General features: G+C 51.0%; 1 protein-coding gene across 3 annotated transcripts in view; it reads right to left on the reverse strand.

Annotated features, from left to right (window-relative positions):
- The window catches only part of LOC119966403 (cilia- and flagella-associated protein 69-like), a 181,266-nt gene that overhangs the window by 114,151 nt on the left and 43,042 nt on the right, over positions 1 to 24,073 (reverse strand). For 2 of the 3 annotated variants that reach the window (XM_038798012.1, XM_038798011.1), the window contains exons 5-7: positions 22,845 to 22,921; positions 14,343 to 14,441; positions 14,000 to 14,152 (exon numbers count right to left, since the gene is read on the reverse strand). In XM_038798012.1, the coding sequence (XP_038653940.1) occupies positions 14,000 to 14,152; positions 14,343 to 14,441; positions 22,845 to 22,921 (329 nt within the window). The remainder of the gene's footprint in view (positions 1 to 13,999; positions 14,153 to 14,342; positions 14,442 to 22,844; positions 22,922 to 24,073) is intronic. The other variant, XM_038798013.1, reaches the window with a different exon arrangement.

The raw sequence follows: 24,073 nt of genomic DNA on the forward strand, positions 1-24,073 counted from the left end.
GAATATTACAGTCGACAATTCAAATAACTTAATCATAGATAAGTTTCAAATACATGAGATGAAAAATAATCCTGGTTACCTTTAGCCTTTGAAAGAATGTAGAGTATAATTCTAGCATTGCACCGCTATTTAATTTTTTTATTGGTTAGCATGTTCATGCTCAACTTAGTCTCCACAATGACCTTAATCAGGGAATTAAAAGCTTGGAAGAATGGTGATCATCACCCATTTCTTTTCTTGGATATCTATTTAATTAAGAGATCAGCCCTGTTCTCTGCTTTCAGTTGTTCTTTTTTCATCAACAATGAATGCAATCTGTAGCTTGAGCACAGATCAAGCTCCATTATTATAGCCACAGGTGGGACTCTTGTTCATCAGTATTGATTAAATGGAAAGATTGCATGCCATGGGATATTATGTTTGGTAGCACATAGTGACTCACACGTAAATACTTAATGGCAGAATTTTTCAGGTGGCACGGTTTCCTGGCCTGCCACCCGAAGAGTCAGTGGAGATTGCATCACCACCGATACTGGGCCAATCTATCATTGTTGACCCCTATAAGCTCCCTCTCTCTCTCTCTCAAGAGGGGTAACATGCGGGAGGCATTTGTGGACCCATCACAAACTGTTGGCCTGCCACTATTATAGGGTACAGGTTGTGTTTATTTCTGTGGAAAACTAAGCACTGGATTTTCCAGCCCTGGCATGCTGGAGTATGTGGCAAGCCAGTCTATTGGCTTTGGCATTGCCGGAAGATCTTGCCGGTGGGTGGGTATAGAAAATCTCGCCCAAAGTGTTTTTAAAAAATATCTTCAGGAGAAGGCAGCACTGAACGCAAAAGGAATGGCTAAGACTGGCAGAAAGTTATTGGGCGGAATTCTCCGCTCCCGTGCAGAATCGGGAAGGGCGTTGTGAACTCGGCCGAGTTTGACGACGGCCTAGGAGTCCGCTCCTCGCCCCCTATTCTCCCCTCCTGGCGGGGCTAGGAGCGGCGCTCCGTAACTCTCGGCCGCGGGGTCGTCGCGCCAAGAATGACGCGGCCGGCGCACCTAATGACGTCAGCCGCGCATGCACAGGTTGGCCGGCTCCAACCTGCGCATGCGCGGCTGACGTCATGACGCTGACGGTACGAACCCGCGCATGCGCAGTGGCCGTCTTTCCCCTTAGCCTCCCCGGAAGACGTGGCGGCTTGATCTTGCGGGGCGGCAGAGGGGAAATAGTGCGTCCGATTTGGACGCCGGCCCGACGATCGGTGGGCACCGATCGCGGGCCTGTCCCCTCCCAAGCACAGTCGTTGTGCTCTTTCCTTGCTAGGCCACCTACAAGCCCCAAACGGGGTTCTCACTCCCGTTTCACGACGGCAGCGACCAGGTGTGTTTGCCGCTGTCGTGAAACGCCCGCGAACGGCCATCCGGGTCGGAGAATCGCCGCTCGCCGTAAAAAACAGCAAGCAGCGATTCTTCCGAGCTGGGGGGTGGGGGGAGAATCACGGGGTGCGCCAGGGGGGCGTGAAATTTGTTGGGGGGCCCTCCCGCGATTCTCCCACCCGGCGTGGGGAGCGGAGAATCGCGCCCATTGTATCTCTACACCTTGACCTCATGGAGGAGGAGGCCTATAAACTGTTGGGGTACCAGGGCAGCTCCTCTATCACTGATGGTGGAGTAGCAGAATCAGTGCATAAGATTGAGTGAAATGAGTGCAGGGGCACAAGAGTCCTTCTGACACATATGAAGTGCTCATGTGTTCTCTACTGGATACATGGAACTCCACGATAAAGATAGTTGTAATAACAAAGAACAAAGAACAAAGAAAAGCACAGCATAGGAACAGGCCCTTCAGCCCTCCAAGCCTGTACCAACCATGCTGCCTGTCTGAACTAAATTCTTCTGCACTTCCAGGGTCCGTATCCCTCTATTCCTATCCTATTCATGTATTTGTCAAGATACCCCTTAAACGTCACTATCGTCCCTGCTTCCACCACCTCCCGGGCTCGGCAGCGCGTTCCAGGCACCCACTACCCTCTGTATAAAAAACTTGTCTCGTACATCTCCGTTAAATCTTGCCCGTCGCACCTTAAACCTGTGCCCCCTAGTAATTGACCCCTCTACCGTCGTAATAAGAAAACCGTAATCCTTCAACCTATCTATTCTCTCACAGAGCTTAGGATCAGGGAGCTGGAGTGATTGGGTGATGGTTGGGGTGGTGTGAGTCGGGGGTAGTAAGGTGGATTGGGGATTATTCAGCAAGTTTGCTTCTAAATACTTATTTGTGTATAAAAATGTTCTAACCAATACAGCTTCTGGTGTAAATCACTTTAAAAGCCTGTGATTAAAAGTTCTAAGCATTCTGTTATAAATGTCAGGACAAAGGGCGGCATGGTGACACAGTGGTTAGCACTGCTGCCTCATGGCGCCGAGGACCCAGGTTCGATTCCGGTCCCTGGGCACTGTCTGTTTGGAGTTTGCACATTCTCCCCATATCTGCGTGGATGTCACCCCTACAGCCCAAAGATGTGCAGAGTAGGTGGATTGGCCATGCTAAATTGCCCCTTAATTGGAAAAATTTTAAAGAAAAAAAAATGTCAGTTTATAGCATCTGGTAGTGCAAGTGTCCCCCGGTGGGGATAATTTCATTAACAACATTAAAAGTTGGCGGAATACATGTAGGGTCCGGGCGGTGTATCTCCATTATCCAGATGTTTTAAGTTTCAGTGGGTGCGATTCTCCGGCCTCATTGCGCTCTGGTTTGAGCTAATCGAGGCCGGAGAATAGCGGGAGAGACCAAAAACGAGGTGTGCGCCAGGCCCCAAACAGTTTGCAATGCAACCAGCCCGCTCCCCTGCACAAAATCAGGATCTCGCTGCAGCACGGGGAGACACCAATTATCACCACACTAGTTCTGTCTGTCGGATTGCTAAACTAACAAGTTTTGTTTTTTAGTTTTCAGTAGTTGGGAAGTTAGTTCAGTGGGAATGGAGGCTAGGGCAGTTGAATGTTCCTCCTGCAGAATGTGGGAGGAAAGGGTCACCTCGAGTGTCCCTGCTGACTACATCTGTGGGAAGTGCACCCAACTCCAGCTCCTCGAGAACCGTGTTAGGGACCTGGAGCTGGAGCTGGATGAACTTCGGATCATTCGGGAGGCGGAGGGGGTTATTGAGAGGAGTTATAGGGAGGTAGTCACACCTCAGGTAAAAGAAGAAGGTAGATGGGTTACCGTCAGGGGAGGGAGAGGGAACCGGCAGGCAGTGCAGGGATCCCCTGTGGTCGTTCCCCTCTATAACAAGTATACCGTTTTGGATACTGTTGCGGGGGACGACTTACCAGGGGTAAGCAATGGGGCACAGGTCTCTGGCACAGAGTCTGTCCCTGTTGCTCAGAAGGGAAGGGAGAAGAGGAACAGAGCACTTGTCATTGGGGACTCCATAGTTAGAGGAACAGACAGGAGGTTCTGTGGGAACGAAAGAGATTCACGGTTGGTGTGTTGCCTTCCAGGTGCCAGGGTTCGTGATGTCTCTGATCGTGTTTTTGGGATCCTTAAGGGGGAGGGGGAGCAGCCCCCAAGTCGTGGTCCACATAGGTACCAGCAACATAGGTAGGAAGAGAGATGGGGATTTGAGACAGAAATTCAGGGAGCTAGGGTGGAAGCTGAGAGCTAGAACAAACAGAGTTGTTATCTCTGGTTTGTTACCCGTGTCACGTGCTAGCGAAGTGAGAAATAAGGAGAGAGAGGAGTTGAACATGTGGCTACAGGGATGGTGCAGGAGGGAGGGTTTTGGTTTCCTGGATAATTGGGGCTCATTCTGGAGTAGGTGGGACCTCTACAAACAGGATGGTCTTCACCTGAACCAGAGGGGTACCAATACCCTGGGGGGGAGATTTGCTAGTGCTCTTCGGGGGGGTTTAAACTAATTCAGCAGGGGGATGGGAACCTAAATTGTAGTCCCAGTGTACAGGATGTTGAGAGTAGTGAGGTCAGGGATAGGGTTAAAAGTTAGAAAGAGGGCACCGGCAAGCAAGACGCTGATTTGAAGTGTGTCTACTTCAACGCCAGGAGCATCCGGAATAAGGTGGGTGAGCTTGCAGCATGGGTTGGTACCTGGGAACTCGATGTTGTGGCGATTTTGGAGACATGGGTAGAGCAGGGACAGGAATGGTTGTTGCAGGTTCCAGGATTTAGATGTTTCTGTAAGAACAGAGAAGATGGTAAGGGGGGGGTGGGGGGGGGGGGATGTGGCATTGTTATCAAGGAAAGTATTACGGTGGTAGAAAGGACGTTTGACGACTCGTCTACTGAGGTAGTATGGGCCGAGGTTAGGAACAGGAGAGGAGAGGTCACCCTGTTGGGAGTTGTCTATAGACCTCCAAATAGTTCCAGAGATGTAGAGGAAAGGATTGCAAAGATGATTCTCGACAGGAGCGAGAGTAACAGGGTAGTTATGGGGGACTTTAACTTTCCAAATATTGACTGGAAATACTATATTTGAGTACTATAGATGGGTCAGTTTTTGTGCAGTGTGTGCAGGACGGTTTTCTGACACAGTATGTAGACAGGCCAACAAGGGGCGAGGCCACATTGGATTTGGTACTGGGTAATGAACCCGGCCAGGTGTTAGATTTAGATGTATGTGAGCACTTTGGTGATAGTGATCACAATTCGGTTATGTTTACTTTAGCAATGGGCAGGGATAGGTATATACCGCAAGGCAAGAATTATAGCTGGGGGAAAGGCAATTATGATGCTATTCGGCAAGATGTAGGATGTATAGGATGGGGAAGGAAACTGCAGGGGATGGGTACAATCGAAATGTGGAGCTTTTTCAAGGAACAGCTACTGCGTGTCCTTGATAAGTATGTACCTGTCAGGCAGGCAGGAAGTTGTCGAGCAAGGGAACCGTGGTTTACTAAGGAAGTTAAAGCACTTGTCAAGAGGAAGAAGAAGGCTTATGTTAGGATGAGACATGAAGGCTCAGTTAGGGCACTTGACAGTTACAAGTTAGCCAGGAAGGACCTAAAGGGAGAGTTCAGAAGAGCGAGGAGAGGACACGAAAAGTCGTTGGCGGATAGGATCAAGGAAAACCCTTCGGCTTTCTATAGGTATATCAGGAACAAAAGAATGACTAGAGTAAGATTAGGGCCAATCAAGGATAGTAGTGGAAAGTTGAGTGTGGAATCAGAGGAGATAGGGGAAGCGTTAAATGGATATTTTTTGTCAGTGTTTACACTGGAGAAAGACAATGTTGTCGAGGAGAATACTCAGGTTCAGTCGACCAGGCTAGATGGAATTGAGGTTCACAAGGAGGAGGTGTTAGCAATTTTGGAAAATGTAAAAATAGATAAGTCCCCTGGGCCAGATGGGATTTATCCTAGGATTCTCTGGGAAGCCAGGGAGGAGATTGCAGAGCCTTTGTCCTTGATCTTTATGTCGTCTTTGTCGACAGGAATAGTGCCGGAAGACTGGAGGATAACAAATGTTGTCCCCTTGTTCAAGAAGGGGAGTAGAGACAACCCTGGTAATTATAGACCTGTGAGCCTTACTTCGGTTGTGGGTAAAATGTTGGAAAAGGTTTATAAGAGATAGGGTTTATAATCATCTTGAAAAGAACAAGTTGATTACCGATAGTCAACACGGTTTTGTGAAGGGTAGGTCATGCCTCACAAACCTTATTGAGTTTTTTGAGAAGGTGACCAAACAGGAGGATGAGGGTAAAGCAGTTGATGTGGTGTATATGGATTTCAGTAAGGCGTTTGATAAGGTTCCCCACGGTAGGCTATTGCAGAAAATAAGGAAGTATGGGATTGAAGGTGATTTAGCGGTTTGGATCAGTAATTGGCTAGCTGAAAGAAGACAGAGGGTGGTGGTTGATGGCAAATGTTCATCCTGGAGTTCAGTTACTAGTGGTGTACCACAAGGATCTGTTTTGGGGCCACTGCTGTTTGTCATTTTTATAAATGACCTGGAAGAGGGTGTAGAAGGATGGGTTAGTAAATTTGCAGATGACACGAAGGTCGGTGGAGTTGTGGATAGTGCTGAAGGATGTTATAGGTTACAGAGGGACATAGATAAGCTACAGAGCTGGGCTGAGAGGTGGCATATAGAGTTTAATGCGGAAAAGTGTGAGGTGGTTCACTTTGGAAGGAGTAACAGGAATGCAGAGTACTGGGCTAATGGCAAGATTCTTGGTAGTGTAGATGAACAGAGAGATCTCGGCATCCAGGTACATAAATCCCTGAAAGTTGCCACCCAGGTTAATAGGGCTGTTAAGAAGACATATGGTGTGCTAGCCTTTATCAGTAGGGGGATTGAGTTTAGGAGCCACAAGGTCATGCTGCAGCTGTACATAACTCTGGTGCGGCCGCTCCTGGAGTACTGTGTGCAGTTCTGGTCACCACATTATAGGAAGGATGTGGAAGCTTTGGAAAGGGTTCAGGGGAGATTTACTAGGATGTTGCCTGATATGGAGGGAAGGTCTTACGAGGAAAGGCTCAGGGACTTGAGGTTGTTTTCGTTAGAGAGGAGAAGGCTGAGAGGTGACTTAATAGAGACATATAAGATAGTCAGAGGGTTAGATAGGGTGGACAGTGAGAGTCTCTTTCCTCGGATGGTGATGACCAACACGAGGGGACATAGCTTTAAATTGAGGGGTGGTAGATATAGGACAGATGTCAGAGGCAGTTTCTTTACTCAGAGAGTAGTAGGGGTGTGGAACGCCCTGCCTGCAACAGTAGTAGACTCGCCAAATTTAAGGGCATTTAAGTGGTCACTGGATAGACATATGGATGAAAATGGAATAGTGTAGGTCAGATAGGCTTCAGATGGTTTCACAGGTCGGCGCAACATCGAGGGCCGAAGGGCCCGTACTGCGCTGTAATGTTCTATGTTCTCTATGTAGCCCAATTTCCATACAGGGAGCCACCCATATCCAACGGCCTTCTGACATTTAGTGGCCTCCCCAGCAAGTGCTCATGCTGGCGTCGATTAGGATTCCTTTTGAAAAACGTGAACTTGGTGGAAAGGCTTCTGTAGAGAACCGAAGAGATGAGTAGCCATCTTTGCTCACAGGGAAAGAGCCTAGGGCTGCTGGGTTTGCCACCCCTGTGCTTGGTGGTGGTGGTGGTGGGGGGGTGAGGAATCCTCCGTTGAGTGTGGGGGACCTTCCGCAGGGGTAGTGTGGTGATATGAGTGGGAGCACTGCCATTGGTGCAGAGCATTGGTTCCCCATTGGCTCTGGCTGGTCATGTGCCTCTCGTCTGATTGGCTGGGACTAGTCATGTGACTGCTCACCAATTGGTCGAGAGGCAAGTAGACACCGCCTCCGAGGCGGGGTATAAGTACCCAGGTTTCCCGGCGGTCGGCCTTTCTCTGTAGTCGACCACCGGGCTAACAACTAGCTGATTAAAGACACAGGTTGGATCTTCATCGTGTCTCGCGTCCAATTGATGGTACATCAATTTAATCAGCTAGAATTTTGGAATGGAGCTACGCATCAAGCCTGACTGCCTCCGCACCAGCCCGCATGCCTCAAATGCGCCTGCAATCTTTAAACATTGGCAGGCATGCTTCAACAGTTACCTGACAACTGCAGCCAGCAAACCCTTCAAGGAGCAGAAACTGCACATCCTCCACTCGTGCGTGGGCACGGCGGTATATTCAATGATTGAGGACGAAAGCGATTATGATGCGGCCATGGATATCCTGATAGGACACTTTCTCCGGCCGGTCAACGAAGTATACGCACGGCATCTCCTGACGACTAGACAGCAGTTCCCTGGTGAGTCACTCGACGAATTCTACCAGGCCCTCACAGCTCTAGGGAGAATGTGCGCCTGTCCCCAAGTTTCGGCGACCGAGCACATGGAACTTTTAATTAGAAACGCTTATGTTGCCGGCATGCAATCCTCCTCTATCCGCCAACGATCGTTGGAGAAGAACGCCCTCAGCCTAGCTGAGGCACGGACCCTTGCAACCTCCCTGGAGGTCGCTGACATGAACGCCAGCGCACACGCCCCCGGCCGCGCAGCAACCCCCTGGACTTCATGGCACGCGCCACCCCCGTCCTCCGCTGACCCCGACCGGCCCGCAGACGCCACTGACACTGCCCCCAGCTGCCACGAGGTCCCCACGAGCGCCGCCATCTTGGGCCCCGGACACCACATGCGGGTCATGGGCGCCGCCATCTTGGGGCCCCGGCTCCACGTGCGGGTCCTGGGCCATCTTGGGACCCCGCTTCCACGTGCGGGTCCTGGGCGCCGCCATCTTGTGCCAACAAGGCCCTGCCAGCGATTACTCTGCCACCGAGGAAGACCTGGAACTCTCGCCACGACTTGCTTCCATCACTCTCGACCAGTCGCGACCACACTCGCGCGCCAAGACTACGACAACGATCCAGCTCAACGGACCCAAGACAAAATGCCTACTGGATTCCGGGAGCACGGAAAGTTTCATCCACCTCGACACGGTAAGACGCTGCGCGTTCTCCATCCACCCAATTTAGCATAAAATCGAATTGGCCTCGGGTTCGCACTTCGTACAAATCACCGGGTGCTGCATAGCGGACCTCACGATCCAGGGGAGGGTTTTCAAAAACTTCAAACTCCTCATTCTCCCCCGTCTATGCGCTCCAGCACTTTTGGGCCTGGATTTCCAGTGCAACCTGCAGAGCTTAACCTTCCAATTCGGCGGTCCTATTCCCCCCCTTACTGTCTGCAGCCTTGCGTCCCTCAAAGTGGACCCCCCTTCCTTGTTTGCTAATCTCACCCCAGATTGTAAACCTGTCGCCACTCGGAGAAGACGATACAGTGCCCAGGACTGGACCTTCATCGGGTCCGAGGTCCAGAGGCTCCTTAAGGAAGGAGTTATCGAGGCCAGCAACAGTCCCTGGCGAGCCCAAGTGCTGGTAGTTCAGACTGGGGAGAAAAACCGGATGGTCATTGACTACAGTCAGACCATCAACAGGTTTACGCAGCTGGACGCGTACCTTCTCCCCCGTATTTCCGACCTGATTAACAGGATCGCGAAATACAAAGTCTTTTCCACGGTGGACCTTACGTCCGCCTACCACCAGCTCCCCATCCGCGCGAGTGACCGCAAGTACACCACGTTTGAGGCAGATGGGCGCCTCTACCACTTCCTCAGGGTTCCATTCGGTGTCACAAATGGGGTCTCGGTCTTCCAACGTGAGATGGACCGAATAGTCGACAGGCATGGGTTACGGGCTACCTTCCTGTACCTCGATAACGTCACCATCTGCGACCACGATTAGCAGGACCATGACATCAACATTCAAAAATTCTTCCGAACCGCGAAACTCCTTAATTTAACCTACAATAAGGATAAGTGCTTGTTTAGCACCGACCGTCTAGCCATCCTCGGCTACGTAGTGCGTAACGGAGTGATAGGCCCTGATGTACCATCAATTGAACGCGAGACGACTTGCTGAACAAAAGTATGGCTTTAATATACTAGATGTTAAGCCCTGTGGTCGATTACAGTAGAAGGACAACCGCCGGGAGTACTGGGTATTTATACCCTGCCCTGGAGGCGGGGTTAACTCAGCCTCTCGACCAATCGGGGAGCCGTCACATGACTGGTCTCAACCAACCGGTCGAGAGGCACATGACCGACCAGGGCCAATGGTAAGCCGGTGTTCTGCACCAATGGCAGGCAGCTATGCTAATCATACCACCACAGGCCCCGACCCCGAACGCATGCGCCCCCTGATGGAACTCCCTCTCCCCAACTCCCTCAAACGCTGCCTGGGCTTCTTCTCCTATTACGCCCAGTGGGTCCCCAATTACGCCGACAAAGCCCGCCCCCTCATCCAGTCCACCTCTTTTCTCCTGTTGATGGAGGCCCGCCAGGCCTTTAGCCGCATCAAAGCGTATATCGCAAAGGCCACGATGCGCGCTATCGACGAGTCCCTCCCATTCCAGGTTGAGAGCGACGCGTCTGACGTAGCTCTGGCGGCCACCCTGAACCAAGCGGGCAGACCCGTGGCCTCCTTTTCACGAACCCTCCACGCTTCCGAAATCCGCCACTCCTCAGTGGAAAAGGAGGCACAGGCCATAGTCGAAGCTGTGCGATATTGGAGGCACTATCTGGCCGGCAGGAGGTTTACCCTCCTCACAGACCAACGGTCAGTAGCTTTCATGTTCGATAATGCACAGAGGGGCAAGATCAAGAACGACAAGATCTTGCAGTGGCGGATCGAGTTGTCCATGTACAACTACGATATCTTGTATCGTCCTGGGAAGCTCAACGAGCCTTCCGATGCCCTATCCCGCGGTACCTGCGCCAGTGCGCAGATTGACCGCCTCTGCTCCCTCCACACGGACCTCTGCCATCCAGGGGTCACTCGTTTTTACCATTTTATTAAGACCCGCAACCTGCCCTACTCCGTTGAGGAGGTCAGGACCGTCAACAGGGACTGCCAGGTCTGCGCCGAGTGCAAACCGCACTTCTACCTCCCCGAACGAGCGCATCTGATCAAGGCATCCCGCCCCTTTGAACGTCTCAGTATAGACTTCAAGGGTCCCCTCCCCTCCAACAACCGTAACACATATTTCTTGAGTGTTATCGACGAGTACTCCCGCTTCACTTTCGCCATTCCCTGTCCCGACATGACCACAACAACCGTCATAAAGGCCCTCCTATCCATCTTCTCCCTGTTCGGTTACCCCGCGTACATCCATAGCGGCCGGGGGCCCTCCTTTATGAGTGACGAAGTGCGTCAATTCCTGCTCAGCAGGGGCATAGCCTCTAGCAGGACGACCAGTTATAACCCCCGGGGTAACGGTCAGGTCGTGTGGGAGAATGGCACCATTTGGAAGACCATCCTGCTGGCCCTACAGTCCAGAGATCTGCCTATCCCCCGTTGGCAAGAGGTCATCCCCGACGCCCTTCACTCAATCCAGTCTCTCCTCTGTACTACCACTAATCAAACACCTCATGAACGTCTTCTTGTTTTCCCTAGGAAGTCGTCCCCAGGATCCCCTTTCCCGACCTGGCTGGCCACTCCTGGGCCCATCTTGCTCCGGAAGCATGTGCGGGTGCACAAGTCCGACCCGTTGGTTAAGCGAGTCCAGTTACTCCACGCCAACCTGCAGTGTGCGTACGTGGAGTATCCCGACGGTCGGCAGGATATGGTCTCGCTTCGGGACCTGGCGTGCAGCCCTCTCCTCTTCCATCAACAACCCCCCCCCCCCACCCCTATTTCCCCCTCCCCTCAGCGCCCCCCGCGCCCCCACGACCCAGCGCATGTAACCCCCCTTCCCCTATTACAGCGTCTCCACCACCGGCCCGGTGTATGGAGACACATCTACGACGGACGCTCCCGGAGGCAAGGACTACCATCGGCCCGACGTCACCGGCTCCACTGCGACGGTCCACCAGAACATCACGGGAACCCGACAGGCTGATCGTGACCATGTGATGCAACCATGGGACTTTATTGGACTCTATTGTAATTTTTTTTGCATCCTAATGTAGTATTGTTTATTTTGCCACGAGCCAGTGGGCAGCCCATATCTTCGATTATCTCTACTCATATCACCAGTCTCGGATCCCCACCCCCCTCTCTCTTCCCCTTTTCTCCACAAGGGGTGAATGTGGTGATATGAGTGGGAGCACTGCCATTGGTGCAGAGCATTGGTTCCCCATTGGCTCTGGCTGGTCATATGCCTCTCGTCTGATTGGCTGGGACTAGTCATGTGACTGCTCACCAATTGGTCGAGAGGCAAGTAGACCCCACCTCCCAGGCTTCCCGGCGGTCGGCCTTTCTCTGTAGTCGACCACCGGGCTAACAACTAGCTGATTAAAGCCGCAGTTTGGATATTCATCAAGTCTCGCGTCCAATTGATGGTACATCAGGTCGGCCGCCATGGGAGGGTGGCAGGAGACGCTGGGAGAGCAACCGGGTGGGGGAAACCACTAGCAGCACCACCATGCCAACCCCTGGATCACATGTCCTTGTTCCGGGGGCAGCCCGCGCCCCTGCCCGTCTGCCCCAATGACCACACATAACCCCCACCAACTGCTGAAGCTTCTGGCTGTGCGGCTGAAGGCTATTGCTAATACGGAATTGGAAATCATGATAAGTGAGCACTTCACACACCCAAGTAGATTCCTGTGGGTGGGTGGGCCTTGTAGCATGTGGGGGACATTGCCTCCCATCCCAATCACACCCTGATGTCTGGACACTGTGCTTGAACAATGCGGGAGCCAACACTGGAGGGGAGATGCCTGCAGCGATTGGCAAAGGGTCCGGATGTGAGCCAGCATTATGGAAGGAAGTGACAGTGGCATCATAATGGTTGTGCAAAAAGGTGTTTCATATGCTGTACAATACCTCCTCTCCTGATAGTACCGCCCCCCACACCCCAATCCCCTACCCCCCCATTTTACCCCCTATCAACCCCGCTGCCCTGGTGCCCTAAGTGATCCTCAACGTGCCTGGCCTTCTTAGCTCTACCAGTACATCTAGGTGTTTCCCCAGGATGCACATCTGAGGTGGAGGCTGACAGCTGCTTACCTCATCCTGTGGCCTTCGATGCTCCTGGCGGGCGTCCTCTGGGGGCTCTGGGACCGGAGGGCCCGGTTCACTTGTCGGCGGCACATGCACAGCCTTGCCGTCTTGTCCCGTGTGCTGACCTTGAGACACAGCCTCATCAGAGGGTTGGAACTCGGGGGAGCTGGTGGCCACTGTTGCCACTCCATGGGACGGGTTTGGGTTGGCACTCAGCGCCTGCTCCTTTGGTCGGTGCCCATAGGGTCCTGGGGTTCACCTTGGGACGGACGTGCAACTGGTTTGAGCCCTGGCTGCCCCTGCATCATCTGGCTCTGCCAGCCTTGGCGAATCCCCCGTGGTCTGCACCATTGTGTCAACGCCCTCAGTGATGCTTCTCAGTGATTGGGACATGCTCTTCAGCGCCTCAGCCAATCCTATCTGAGAGCGAGACATGTCCCCCAAAACCTCATCAAGGTCAGCCTGGTACTGGGTGACATCCCCCAGAGAGTCGGACATTCTGCTGAGACCCTCAGTCATGGCTGTCACCGACTGAGCGGCGCCTTGGACACCTTCACTCATGGTGCCGACATCGTGCACCAGGCTCTCCACTGTAGTCGCTACCCTCTCAGTGTTGGCCTCGGTGCCACGCATTGCCAGTGACATCTGCGCCCATAGCCTCTGGGACTCCTCCAAGCGGCAATGGATCTGCTGGAGTGACACTGACATTTCCCTCTGAAAGTCCTGGCTGCAACCTATCGTCTCTATCAGCTCCGGGTACCTCTGTACCACAGGCTCAGCATCAGGCTGGGATCCAGCTGGGTCCTGGGATCCAGCAGACCTCCAACTGCTGTCTCGCCTGGGGGTTCCTGCCTCCATCTGATGTGCATCATCAGCAGTGTGGTGCTCACCAGTTTGTGCCCTAGAAGCCTGACCATTAATATGTCCCACAGAGGTGTGTGTATCTGCTCTGAGGGAAAATGGAGGTGACAGCTGTGTTGCAACTAAAACAGTTGCATTCCTGGAGCTCTCCTCCAAGGTGTTCTCCTCGGTGTCAGGAAAGGGTGCCAACCGGTTTGGGTAACTGAATTTTGAATATTGGAAAATTACTGTATTTCTTGAATATATATTGATCGAGAGTTTTACAACTGTTTTGGGCTGATTTACAGTAGTCCACTAGTGTATAAAAAATGGGGAGAACAAAGCTTTCCATACAGTATATGATGCCTCATAGCTGCTTTTATAAATCAATCGATCATAGCCATGTTAATGACATTCTTACATAAGTGCATCCATACAATAGCTTTAGATAATAGTGCTGTAATTTAAAACAAATATAATAGATATAAATATTATCCAATAAATTTGAAAAGGGGGTTGATGCCAAATTCTGCAGACACTTTGCAATTTACATCTTCATTCCAAAAACAAGTTAATAGACATCAGAATAAGCTGTTATAAATCAAAATATACTGCAAATAGTTGAGTAAATACCTACCAGATGAACGTGAAAGACACTGCAAAGTCTGCATTATCTGTAACTTTACCTCTGGTTGACTTCCAACTAGAGCAAGGCCCATTACCAGGGTTTCTACCACACCACTCTCTTCAATCATTTGCATATTGTAGCTCTTACTAGTTGGATAATATCCTGAAAAAAAGTTGTGCTAATTGAAAGATCTGAGTAACAAAACAAAAATCTGTTTGAAAGTAATTAGCTTGCACCCAATTAAGACTACAGAAGGTTCACAGAAAATCTGACACGGTAAATACATTTTTGGCAAAAACTTGAATTAAATAAAGCAAAAAGAGTGTGTAGTGACTAAATTGCACTAGAATACCTTCAAATTCCTGTTTGGGTGGTTCTTTGGAATACAGTCTTATTATGGAGTCACAGAGTTGTAATCGGACCTTTGCACTGGGTACTCTCAGTAAATAACCTGTCAAGAGAATTGATGAGAATCATTGGTTGCAATACTGCCCTTTTCCTTACTCCTGAACTCAACTCTGAACTCAAATTATTGTGCTTAATTTCCATTTTTTTAATATTAGAAATGGTGACAATCAAGTTACTTTTCAGGTTATTAGAAATGCACTAAGGGGATAATATGGATGGCTTGATGAGCTGCCCAAAACTCTTACTGTTACTGAACTCAACTCTCTGCCACTGGAAAGTTAGAAATATTAGCAGCAGAGGCATTGGTATTGCATTTCATCTGTGCCTCCCAAAGCCGACACATGTTCCATTCCTGCTTTTCAAAAGTTTCATTCCCTACATTTTCAATACATCATTTTTTAAATGTAATGGTTTCAATTTGTTCCTTAACTGCTTGGATATTAAACATCACCTGGGAGAAATCAGAAATACAATACTGGTGCAGAATACAGTGTCACAGAATCTGGAACTCTCTGCCACATGGTGGAATTGAAGTGTATCACATAAACGCATTAAAGGGGAAACTAGGTAACCACATGCAGGAGTAAAGAAATGAATAATCTAGGAATGGGGTGTGATGAAGAAGGATAGTGGATGCACCTATATAGCTTAAATACAAGCATGGGCCTGTTGGGCTCAATGGCCTATTTCTCTGCTGTATCTAATTCGTAATAGAACCTGTCCGATTTTGCTTCACTTGAAATTAAGTGATTGAAAATCTAGCACATTTTGTAAAATAACGTACAATACGTCCTGCCAGATTTTCTTTCCTGCACTCTACCTGGTAAAGGTGAAAATCTATCCCATGAATTCTACAATGGAACCTAACAGAAAAAGTTTGTTTATGTTGTGACCATGGGCAGGATTCTCTGTTTGGAGACTTTGTTCAAACAGAGTTATGTGCTGTTGGTTTCTACCTGACCACTTCAAGGTCACTCAACCGTGAAGGGAGATGAATGGAACACACTTCTCTGCTTGAAGTGGTCCAGGAGCTGTCTATAAAAGTTTGATATTTATAAACATTGTGTTTAGTTTCTCAGTTACCCCTTCAAGTTATTCAACCATGAGGGGAGATGAATGGAACAATGCTGACAACTGGAGGTGCGTGGATGCTGTCAGTCACAACCTTATAAAAGCTATAACAAAGAGAAATTAATGAATGGCTTGCAGATTAAACATCTGAGGGAGTATAAACCCATCTGATTAGTTTTCTCTTTCCAGGACTGGGCAAGTGCTGCTTCCTGTGCCTGAGCCAGCAGGTGTATTGCCCAGGTCAGTGTTATAGCAGTGATATTTTCCAGTGCCCTCGGCATGGATGCTAAATCTCGCAAGAGACCTTTCGCGAGATTTGCGACACACAAAACGCCTCGCGAGATTTCACAAAATCTCATAAGACAGCATGATCTGATCTTACCTTCACTTGGCGTGATCCAGATCTGCATACTTAAATGAGTCATTAGACTAATTTAAATAGACGTTTGTGGGATTCTCCCTGGGTCAGGGGCCTAATGTCAGTGCCTGGGAAACATCTCCAGGGCATCAATTAGTCCTGGTTTCCAGTCACAATGGCACCTGGGGCATCTCCCAAGCCATTAGTGACCCCTGGAGGTCAGAGAGAGGGCAGGGTGGCACCCAAGCACTCCTTCTGGAACCTATGCACCTTGACACTCCCAGCCTGACACCCTGGCAGTGCCACTCGGGCACCCTGACAGTGCCACCCGGGCACCCTCACTCTGACACTGCCAGGATGCCAAGGTAAAGGTGCCAGCCTGGCAGGGACATGCCAGGGTGGCAGTGTCAGGGTGACCAGGTGCCAGGTTGGCACTGCCAGGGACCAGGTCGGGGTGCAGCTTGTCCAGGTGGAGGGGAGTAATGGAGCGTTCTCAGGGTGCTCCCTGAGGATGGAGGTATGGTGGGGTTGAAAACCGGGGGGGAAGGTTGTGGAAGACGGTGGGGGGACTGCAGCAGCTTTCCAAAATGGCATCCCATCTGCAAGGATCCTTTCCTGCTGTAGCCGCTGAGTAAAAACCCCACTAAACATGTCTAAAAGCAGTCATAGATTTTTTTCTGTTGAATCACGCTGTCTGTCTGGACTGCTCTCTAGCACGTAGACATGGGGCGGGTTTCTCCGACCCTCCTGTGCCGGAATCATGCCCGACACGGGGGCGGAGAATAGCCATTCACATCGGAAATCCACGCGACGGCACTTCTGCGATTCCCCACGGACCCGCCAGGCGCGCGGGCTATACTGTGCCGGTCGGGACCGTTGAAAGCAGCCCCCACAGCAATTCCCCATGCTCAACGGGCTGAGTGCCCGCCGTGTTCCGCTGAATGCCACTGGTCTGGTTCACATGTGGTCCCACTCAGCGGAACCTCGGCGTTCTGGCTGTGGGGTCTGTCTTGGTGGGGGCGCGGGGAGATCCAACTCCGTGGGGGGCCTCCACGGTGGCCAGGCCCGCGATCGGGGACTACCGATCGGCGGGTGAGCTCATGGCGGGGGGGGGGGGGGGGGGTGATGTTCCTCCACGCCGGAACCCTGTAGGGTTCCGCCATGTTGCGTGGGGACCGGCACAAAGATGGACGCCACGCGCATGCGTGGACCCACGGCCGGCCGCTGTGCACATGCGCGGCCAAGCATACGTGACTGCAGGGCCCTGCCGGCAGCGAGAGCTGCGGGACGCATGTCGGGGCCCTGCTAGCCCCCTTGAAAACGGAAAATCACACCTGACTTTCTAGAAAATGTCCAGAGTGATTCTCGCCCGTTTTCCGATGGGCGTGTGGTCTTAGTCCCCAGAAGGGAGAATCCCGCCCACGGTCTCTCTTCTGGGGGGCTTCCTGACAGGGGCCTCTCTTCTGGGGAGTCTGTGGGGGCTCTCTTTATTTAGGGGATCTGTGGGGGGACTCACATTAATTAGGGGGTTTCTGGTGGGGGGTGGTGGAAGGAGTTTGGTAGGGGTGGGGAGGACACATCTTGCATTGTGGGTGGGAGGGTGACCCTCCAATGGACTATGGGGGAAACTCCCTGAAAGAGTTACCCCTTTGGCCGAGGTCCATAGCATCAAATACACACTTGTCAGGACCAGGTGTTACACCAGGTATTTGCCGGCGGGACCTGGCTGCGTGGGCAGCCTCCGGTGTACTCGGGGGGGGGCGCGGGAGGATCTGGCCCCGAGAGGTGCCCCCACGGTGGCTTGGCCGGCGATCGGGGCCCACTGATCCGCAGGCGGGCCTGTGACGTGGGGTCACTCCATTCTTCTGCGTCGGCCATCGCGGAAGACCACAGCAAAATGAACCCCCCCTGCGCATGTGCTGGGATGATGCCAGCACACACTGGTTAGCGTGGCGCCAAACCCCTTCCCCGCCGGCTGGCGCGGCGCAAACCACTCCAGCGCCAGCCTAGCCCCTGAGGGTGCGGAGGATTCCACACCCTTGGGGCGGCAGAACGCTGGAGTAGTTCATGCCACTCCTCAGCGCTGGAGTTGCCCGCCCCGCCGATTCCCACCCAGTATTCTCCAGGGCCTCCGCCATTCTCTGCCTAGGATGGACCAAATTCCCGACGGCTCAGTTCACGTTTGCTTTTAAAAATCGCGAATCCTGCGTCATGGCTGCTGAGGGAGGGAAAGTGTCCAACATTGCCATAGTTTGCTGACAGTTGTGCCGCTAGCCGGGGACCTTCTGCCAGGGCCGGGGGGAGTAGCAGGGTGTGGCCAGGAGGTGGGCTGTGGGGTCGGGGTGGACGGACACGGAACACCATTGCCGCAGCTGGAAAGGCAGCCGTGGAGCTGCACATGCTGCTAACAGCCCACGGTGAACTTAGTGCTACAGGTTGTAGGGCCCCCCTAGGTGCCCTCTGGCCCCAGCAAACCCATCAGCTGTATGGGCAAGCTCCAGCACAACCAGTACCATCTTATTGGCTGGGATGAGTGTGTGTGGGGATTGTAATGTGTATGTGCGGCTGCAGCTTGTCAGGCTCCCGAGTATCTATCATGGACCCGACGAATCCCGCACCATTTTTCATTGGAATCGATTGTGTTCCACATGGCGCCGGTGCTAAACCCTCCACAGTCACTGAATCGGTCCAGGTTGAGCACCAGTTTTGCCGTCGTGAAATTCCATGATCCCTGCCCTGGCATCAGCTCTTAGTCTCAGGAACGGAGAATCCAGCCCCAGGTGAGGCTGAGGAAGGGGTGGGTGGGGCAAGTGTTCCACTCAGCGGGGGGACGGGACAGATTGGATCAAGTTAGAGGAGGAGTCTTGTAACGGGACAAGCTTGAGGGCCCTTATGATGGCCGCGCTGCCATTCGCCCCGAGGAAGTACATGAGTAGTCCAGTGGTCAATTCATTCATAAAAATTTGGAACCAGCTGAGGAGGCACTTTCAACTGGGGCACATGTCAGTGGTGACGACACTGTGTGGGAATCATTGGTTAGCGCCGGGGTGAGGGGGTTGGATGGGATTTACAGGAGATGGAAATTCCCGCCACACCACTCCTACACTGGGACGCGATTCTCAGGTGACCAGAGATTCGCCGCCAATCGCGCCCCCGCGGTCGCCGGAGCGCCGTTGGTTGGGGTCGGGGGCCGCTGAAATAGGCCCCCATGGCGATTCTCCGCGGGCGATGGGCGAAACTCCCGCCGAGTTCCGCCAAGTGCTGGCGGCGTGGTTCAAACCTAGTACCACCCGGTACACTATCTGGAGGGGCCCTACCTCCTTCTGCGCGGCCCACTGTAAGGTCCGACAGGTTGCTCCACGCTGGCGCAGAGACGGCAACCACACGCATGCGCCGCCGCGGAGACGACCGTCGCGGCATGCGCGAACTCGTGCCGACCATTCTGGCGCCGGAGCCGTGTGCAGCACTCCACGCCGTGCTAGCCCCCTAAGGAACAATGAATTGCTGGGCCAGGAGGCCCGTTGACGCTGGCATACACAACGGTATTTACGCCGGCATCAACACTTGGCCGGGATTCCGGAGAATCCCGGCCATGGTCTGAGGCATTATGCCTAACCCTCAGCCTTGCCGGATACACTGCACCAAACTGCACACCGCTCTTAAAAAGCGCTGACTTCGCCTTATTAAAGGCCGCCTGCCTCCTTGCCAATTCCACCACGATATCTTGGTAAATTTGAATACTGTTGCCCTCCCTCCGAACCTTCCGATTCTCCTTGGCCCACTTCAGGAACACCCCCCCCCCCCCCCCCCCCCCCATATGTCTGAACGATGTGAAAACATGTTATCAATGCTCATGGTGGCTCATTCGCCTGTGGTTCCGCCTAGAGTGCTCAATGGGCCCGATCCAGCTCAATGCGGGGGGGGGGGGGGGGGGGGGGGGGGGGTACCTGATCCTCATTCCCCATCAACTTCATAAACATTGCCTCAAAATATACAGGCAACCTCTCAATCTTGAGATTCTGCCACCTCAACCTGTTCCTCAAGTCCTTGGCCTTAGCTCTCAGGCCCTTGTTCCTGTGCTCCACATTCCACAGCCTGGTATCCAGCAAGGCAAGCTGATCACTGTCACTAATGTTTTTCATCCACCCCCTTCAACACCTCACCCTGCTCCAGCACTGCCTCCCAAGTCTTCCCCAAAGCCTCCTTTATCTGGACCAATGCATCATCCATCAATTCTTTGAGGGTCTCCACCATTTCTCTCCCTTGCCTCTCAAAATGCTTGCCAAATTGTCTTTCAAATTTAACAGCCATTACCTCCTTCGGCTTGTTCAATGTGATAGGTACGGCCCCATCAGACAAGCTTGCCTCCGCATCTTCAATCCAGCAGGACTCCGCACCTTGCTCAATTCCTCAGAAGGGCTACTGCTCACACCTTTCTTTCTAATATTGTTTTTGTGCCTTTTGACATCCTCACACAAAAGGCTTTCAAATGGGATGAATTTGCTCACCAATTAGTCCCGGGAACCGGATGAAACGAACCAAAAACCATGGACTCCAGCAGGAGATACCTTACATGCAACCTCCTTCTGCATGTTGTCACCGGAAATCCCACACGTATATTTTTCACGCTAGTTGTACCGAGAGGCAAATAAATTCCCCAAATGAAGGAATTGGAGAAAAACAAAACAATCATTTTGCAGAATTCACTCATTTGCATTTGTTCTGAGTGAAAGGGTGGAAATATCAAGTAACTCGCAACATGTGTATACATTCTGGGGAAAGGAATGTTGTATGATAAAAGAAGGGTTTAATGAGCAGAGAAATCAAAATGAACACTGACATTTTATTGTTCTTGCCATTCATAGTTACTTATTCAGTTACATAAAATATATTACCATACATAAAACAACTGTGGAATTTTACATTCGTACTATTATATAGGCTTTTAGAACATAGAACATAGAAAAATACAGCACAGAACAGGCCCTTCAGCGAATGATATTGTGCCAAACCTTTGTCCTAGATTAATCACAGATTATCATTGAATTTACAGTGCAGAAGGAGGCCATTCGGCCCATCGAGTCTGCACCGGCTCTTGGAAAGAGCACCCTACCCAACGTCAACACCTCCACCCTATCCCCATAACCCAGTAACCCCATCCAACACTAAAGGCAATTTTGGACACTAAGGGCAATTTATCATAGCCAAACCACCTAACCTGCACATCTTTGGACTGTGGGAGGAAACCGGAGCACCCGGAGGAAACCCATGCACACACGGGGATGATGTGCAGACTCCGCACAGACAGTAACCCAAGCCGGAATCGAACCTGGGACCCTGGAGCTGTGAAGCAATTGTGCTATCCACAATGCTACCGTGCTGCCCTTAAGAACAAATTAATCTACACTCCATTATTCTACCGTAATCCATGTACCTATCCAATAGCCGCTTGAAGGTCCCTAATGTTTCCGACTCAACTACTTCCACAGGCAGTGCATTCCATGCCCCCACTACTCTCTGGGTAAAGAACCTACCTCTGACATCCCCCCTATATCTTCCAGCATTCACCTTAAATTTATGTCCCCTTGTAATGGTTTGTTCCACCCAGTGAAAAAGTCTCTGACTGTCTACTCTATCTATTCCCCTGATCATCTTATAAACCTCTATCAAGTCACCCCTCATCCTTCTCCGTTCTAATGAGAAAAGGCCTAGCACCCTCAACCTTTCCTCGTAAGACCTATTCTCCATTCCAGGCAACATCCTGGTAAATCTCCTTTGCACCTTTTCCAAAGCTTCTACATCCTTCGTAAAATGAGATGACCAGAACTGCACACAGTACACCAAATGTGGCCTTACCAAGGTTTTGTACAGCTGCATCATCACCTCACGGCTCTTAAATTAAATCCCTCTGCTAATGAACGCTACCACACCATAGGCCTTCTTCACAGCTCTATCCACTTGAGTGGCAACTTTCAAAGATCTATGAACATAGACCCCAAGATCTCTCTGCTCCTTCACATTGCCAAGAACCCTACTGTTAACCCTGTATTCCGCATTCATATTTGTCCTTCCAAAATGGACAACTTTTCATGGTTAAACTCCATCTGTCACTTCTCATCCCAGCTCTGCATCCCATCTATGTCTCTTTGCAGCCGACAACAGCCCTCCTCACTATCCACAACTCCACCAATCTTTGTATCGTCTGAAAATTTACTGACCCACCCTTCAACTGCCTCATCCAAGTCATTAATGAAAATCACAAACAGCAGAGGACCCAGAACTGATCCCTTCGGTACGCCACTGGTAACTTGGCTCCAAGCTCAATATTTGCCATCCACCACCACTCTCTGACTTCTATTGGTTAGCCAGTTTGTTATCCAACTGGCCAAATTTCCCACTATCCCATGCCTCTTTACTTTCTGCATAAGCCTACCATGGGGAACCTTATCAAATGCCTTACTAAAATCCATGTACACTACATCCACTGCTTTAACTTCATCCCCATGCTTGGTCACCTCCTCAAAGAATTCAATAAGACTTGTAAGGCAAGACCTACCCCTCACAAATCCGTGCTGACTATCCCTAATCAAGCAGTGTCTTTCCAGATGCTCAGAAATCCTATCCCTCAGTACCCTTTCCATTACTTTGCCCACCACCGAAGTAAGACTAACTGGCCTGCAATTCCCAGGGTTATCCCTATTCCCTTTTTTGAACAGGGGCATGACATTCGCCACTCTCCAATCCCCTGGTACCACGCCTGTTGACAGTGAGGACGAAAAGATCATTGCCAATGGCTCTGCAATTTCATCTCTTGCTTCCCATAGAATCCTTGGATATATCCCGTCAGGCCCGGGGGACTTATCTATCCTCAAGTTTTTCAAAATGCCCAACACATCTTCCTTCCTAACAAGTATCTCCTCGAGCATACCAGTCTGTTTCACACTGTCCCCTCCAACAATAAGGCCCCTCTCATTTTGTAGTAAAGCCACTGAAATGTTTAACTTTTTAAAAACATACCCATTTGCGAAATAGACTCAGATACAACTTGGGCAAAGTTAGACTCATCAGAAGCCTTCTCCTTTAAAAACGGTAAGCTGATGAAAACAAGAAGAGCGATACCAGGTAAAAATCTTTATAAACTTAAAATTCTGAATATGTAAGCATCACTACTTATATTTTATTAATATTTTTTTACCATGTAAAACTTCAGAGAGCTTTTTGTATAAACATATATGCCTTTGCTTTTTTAAAAATTCATTCATAGGCTATGAGCATCGCTGGAAAGCCAGCATTTGTTGCTCATCGCTAAATGTTCTTGAGAAGGTACTGGTGAGCTGCCTTCTTGAACTCCTGCAGTTTATCTGGTGTGAATACATCGACAGTATTGTTAGGAAGGAAGTTTCATGATTTTAACCCAGTGACAGTGAAGGGGAATGGTGATATAGAACCACGTCAGCATAGTGTGTGACTTGGAGAGGAATATGCAGTTGGTGGCGTTCCCAAGCCCTTGTTCTAGATGGCAAAGGTCAAAGGCTGACCCCACTTTAGACCACGGAGAGGTCACAATCTTGTGCTGTTGCAGTGTTTCTTTGGGCTGAGCCGGTTGAAACGTCTGGCAGGTTGGACAGTTGAGGACCCTGTTAGCAATGTCCTGGTTGATGCCCGGCCAATAAACCGCCCCCCGAGCTCTGCGTCGACATTTTTCGACCCCAAGGTGACCCTCATGGATCTGTCTGAGCACCATAGCCTGCATGCTTTGAGGAATAATGATCCTATCCAGTTTAAGAAGGATTCCCTCAATGACCGTTAACTCGTCCTTAACATTAAAGAACTGGGGACATTGCCCCTTTTGCCAGCCATGGGCGAGGTGTTGCATCACGCGCTGCAGTAGGGGATCCTTGGCAGTTTCTTCACGTATTTGGACCACACGTTCATCAGTGGCTGGTAGGTTGCTGGCAAACAACTGCACCTGTGCCTCTATGTGGCAGATGAAGTCGCCCTGTTCACACGGCGTAGTGATGGACCGGGATAGGGCATCCGCGATGATCAGCTCCTTACCCGGTGTGTGAACGAGTTCGAAGTCATATCGGCGGAGATGAAGAAGAATTTGCTGTAGCCGAGGTGTCATATCATTTAAATCCTTCTGGATTATGTGGACTATAGGCCTATGGTCTCTTTCCACCGTGAACTTCGGCAGGCCGTATATGTAGTCATGAAACTTGATATTCCTGTCAGGAGACCCAAGC

This window comes from Scyliorhinus canicula, chromosome 5 (assembly GCF_902713615.1).
Source record: "Scyliorhinus canicula chromosome 5, sScyCan1.1, whole genome shotgun sequence".
Taxonomy (NCBI): domain Eukaryota; kingdom Metazoa; phylum Chordata; class Chondrichthyes; order Carcharhiniformes; family Scyliorhinidae; genus Scyliorhinus; species Scyliorhinus canicula.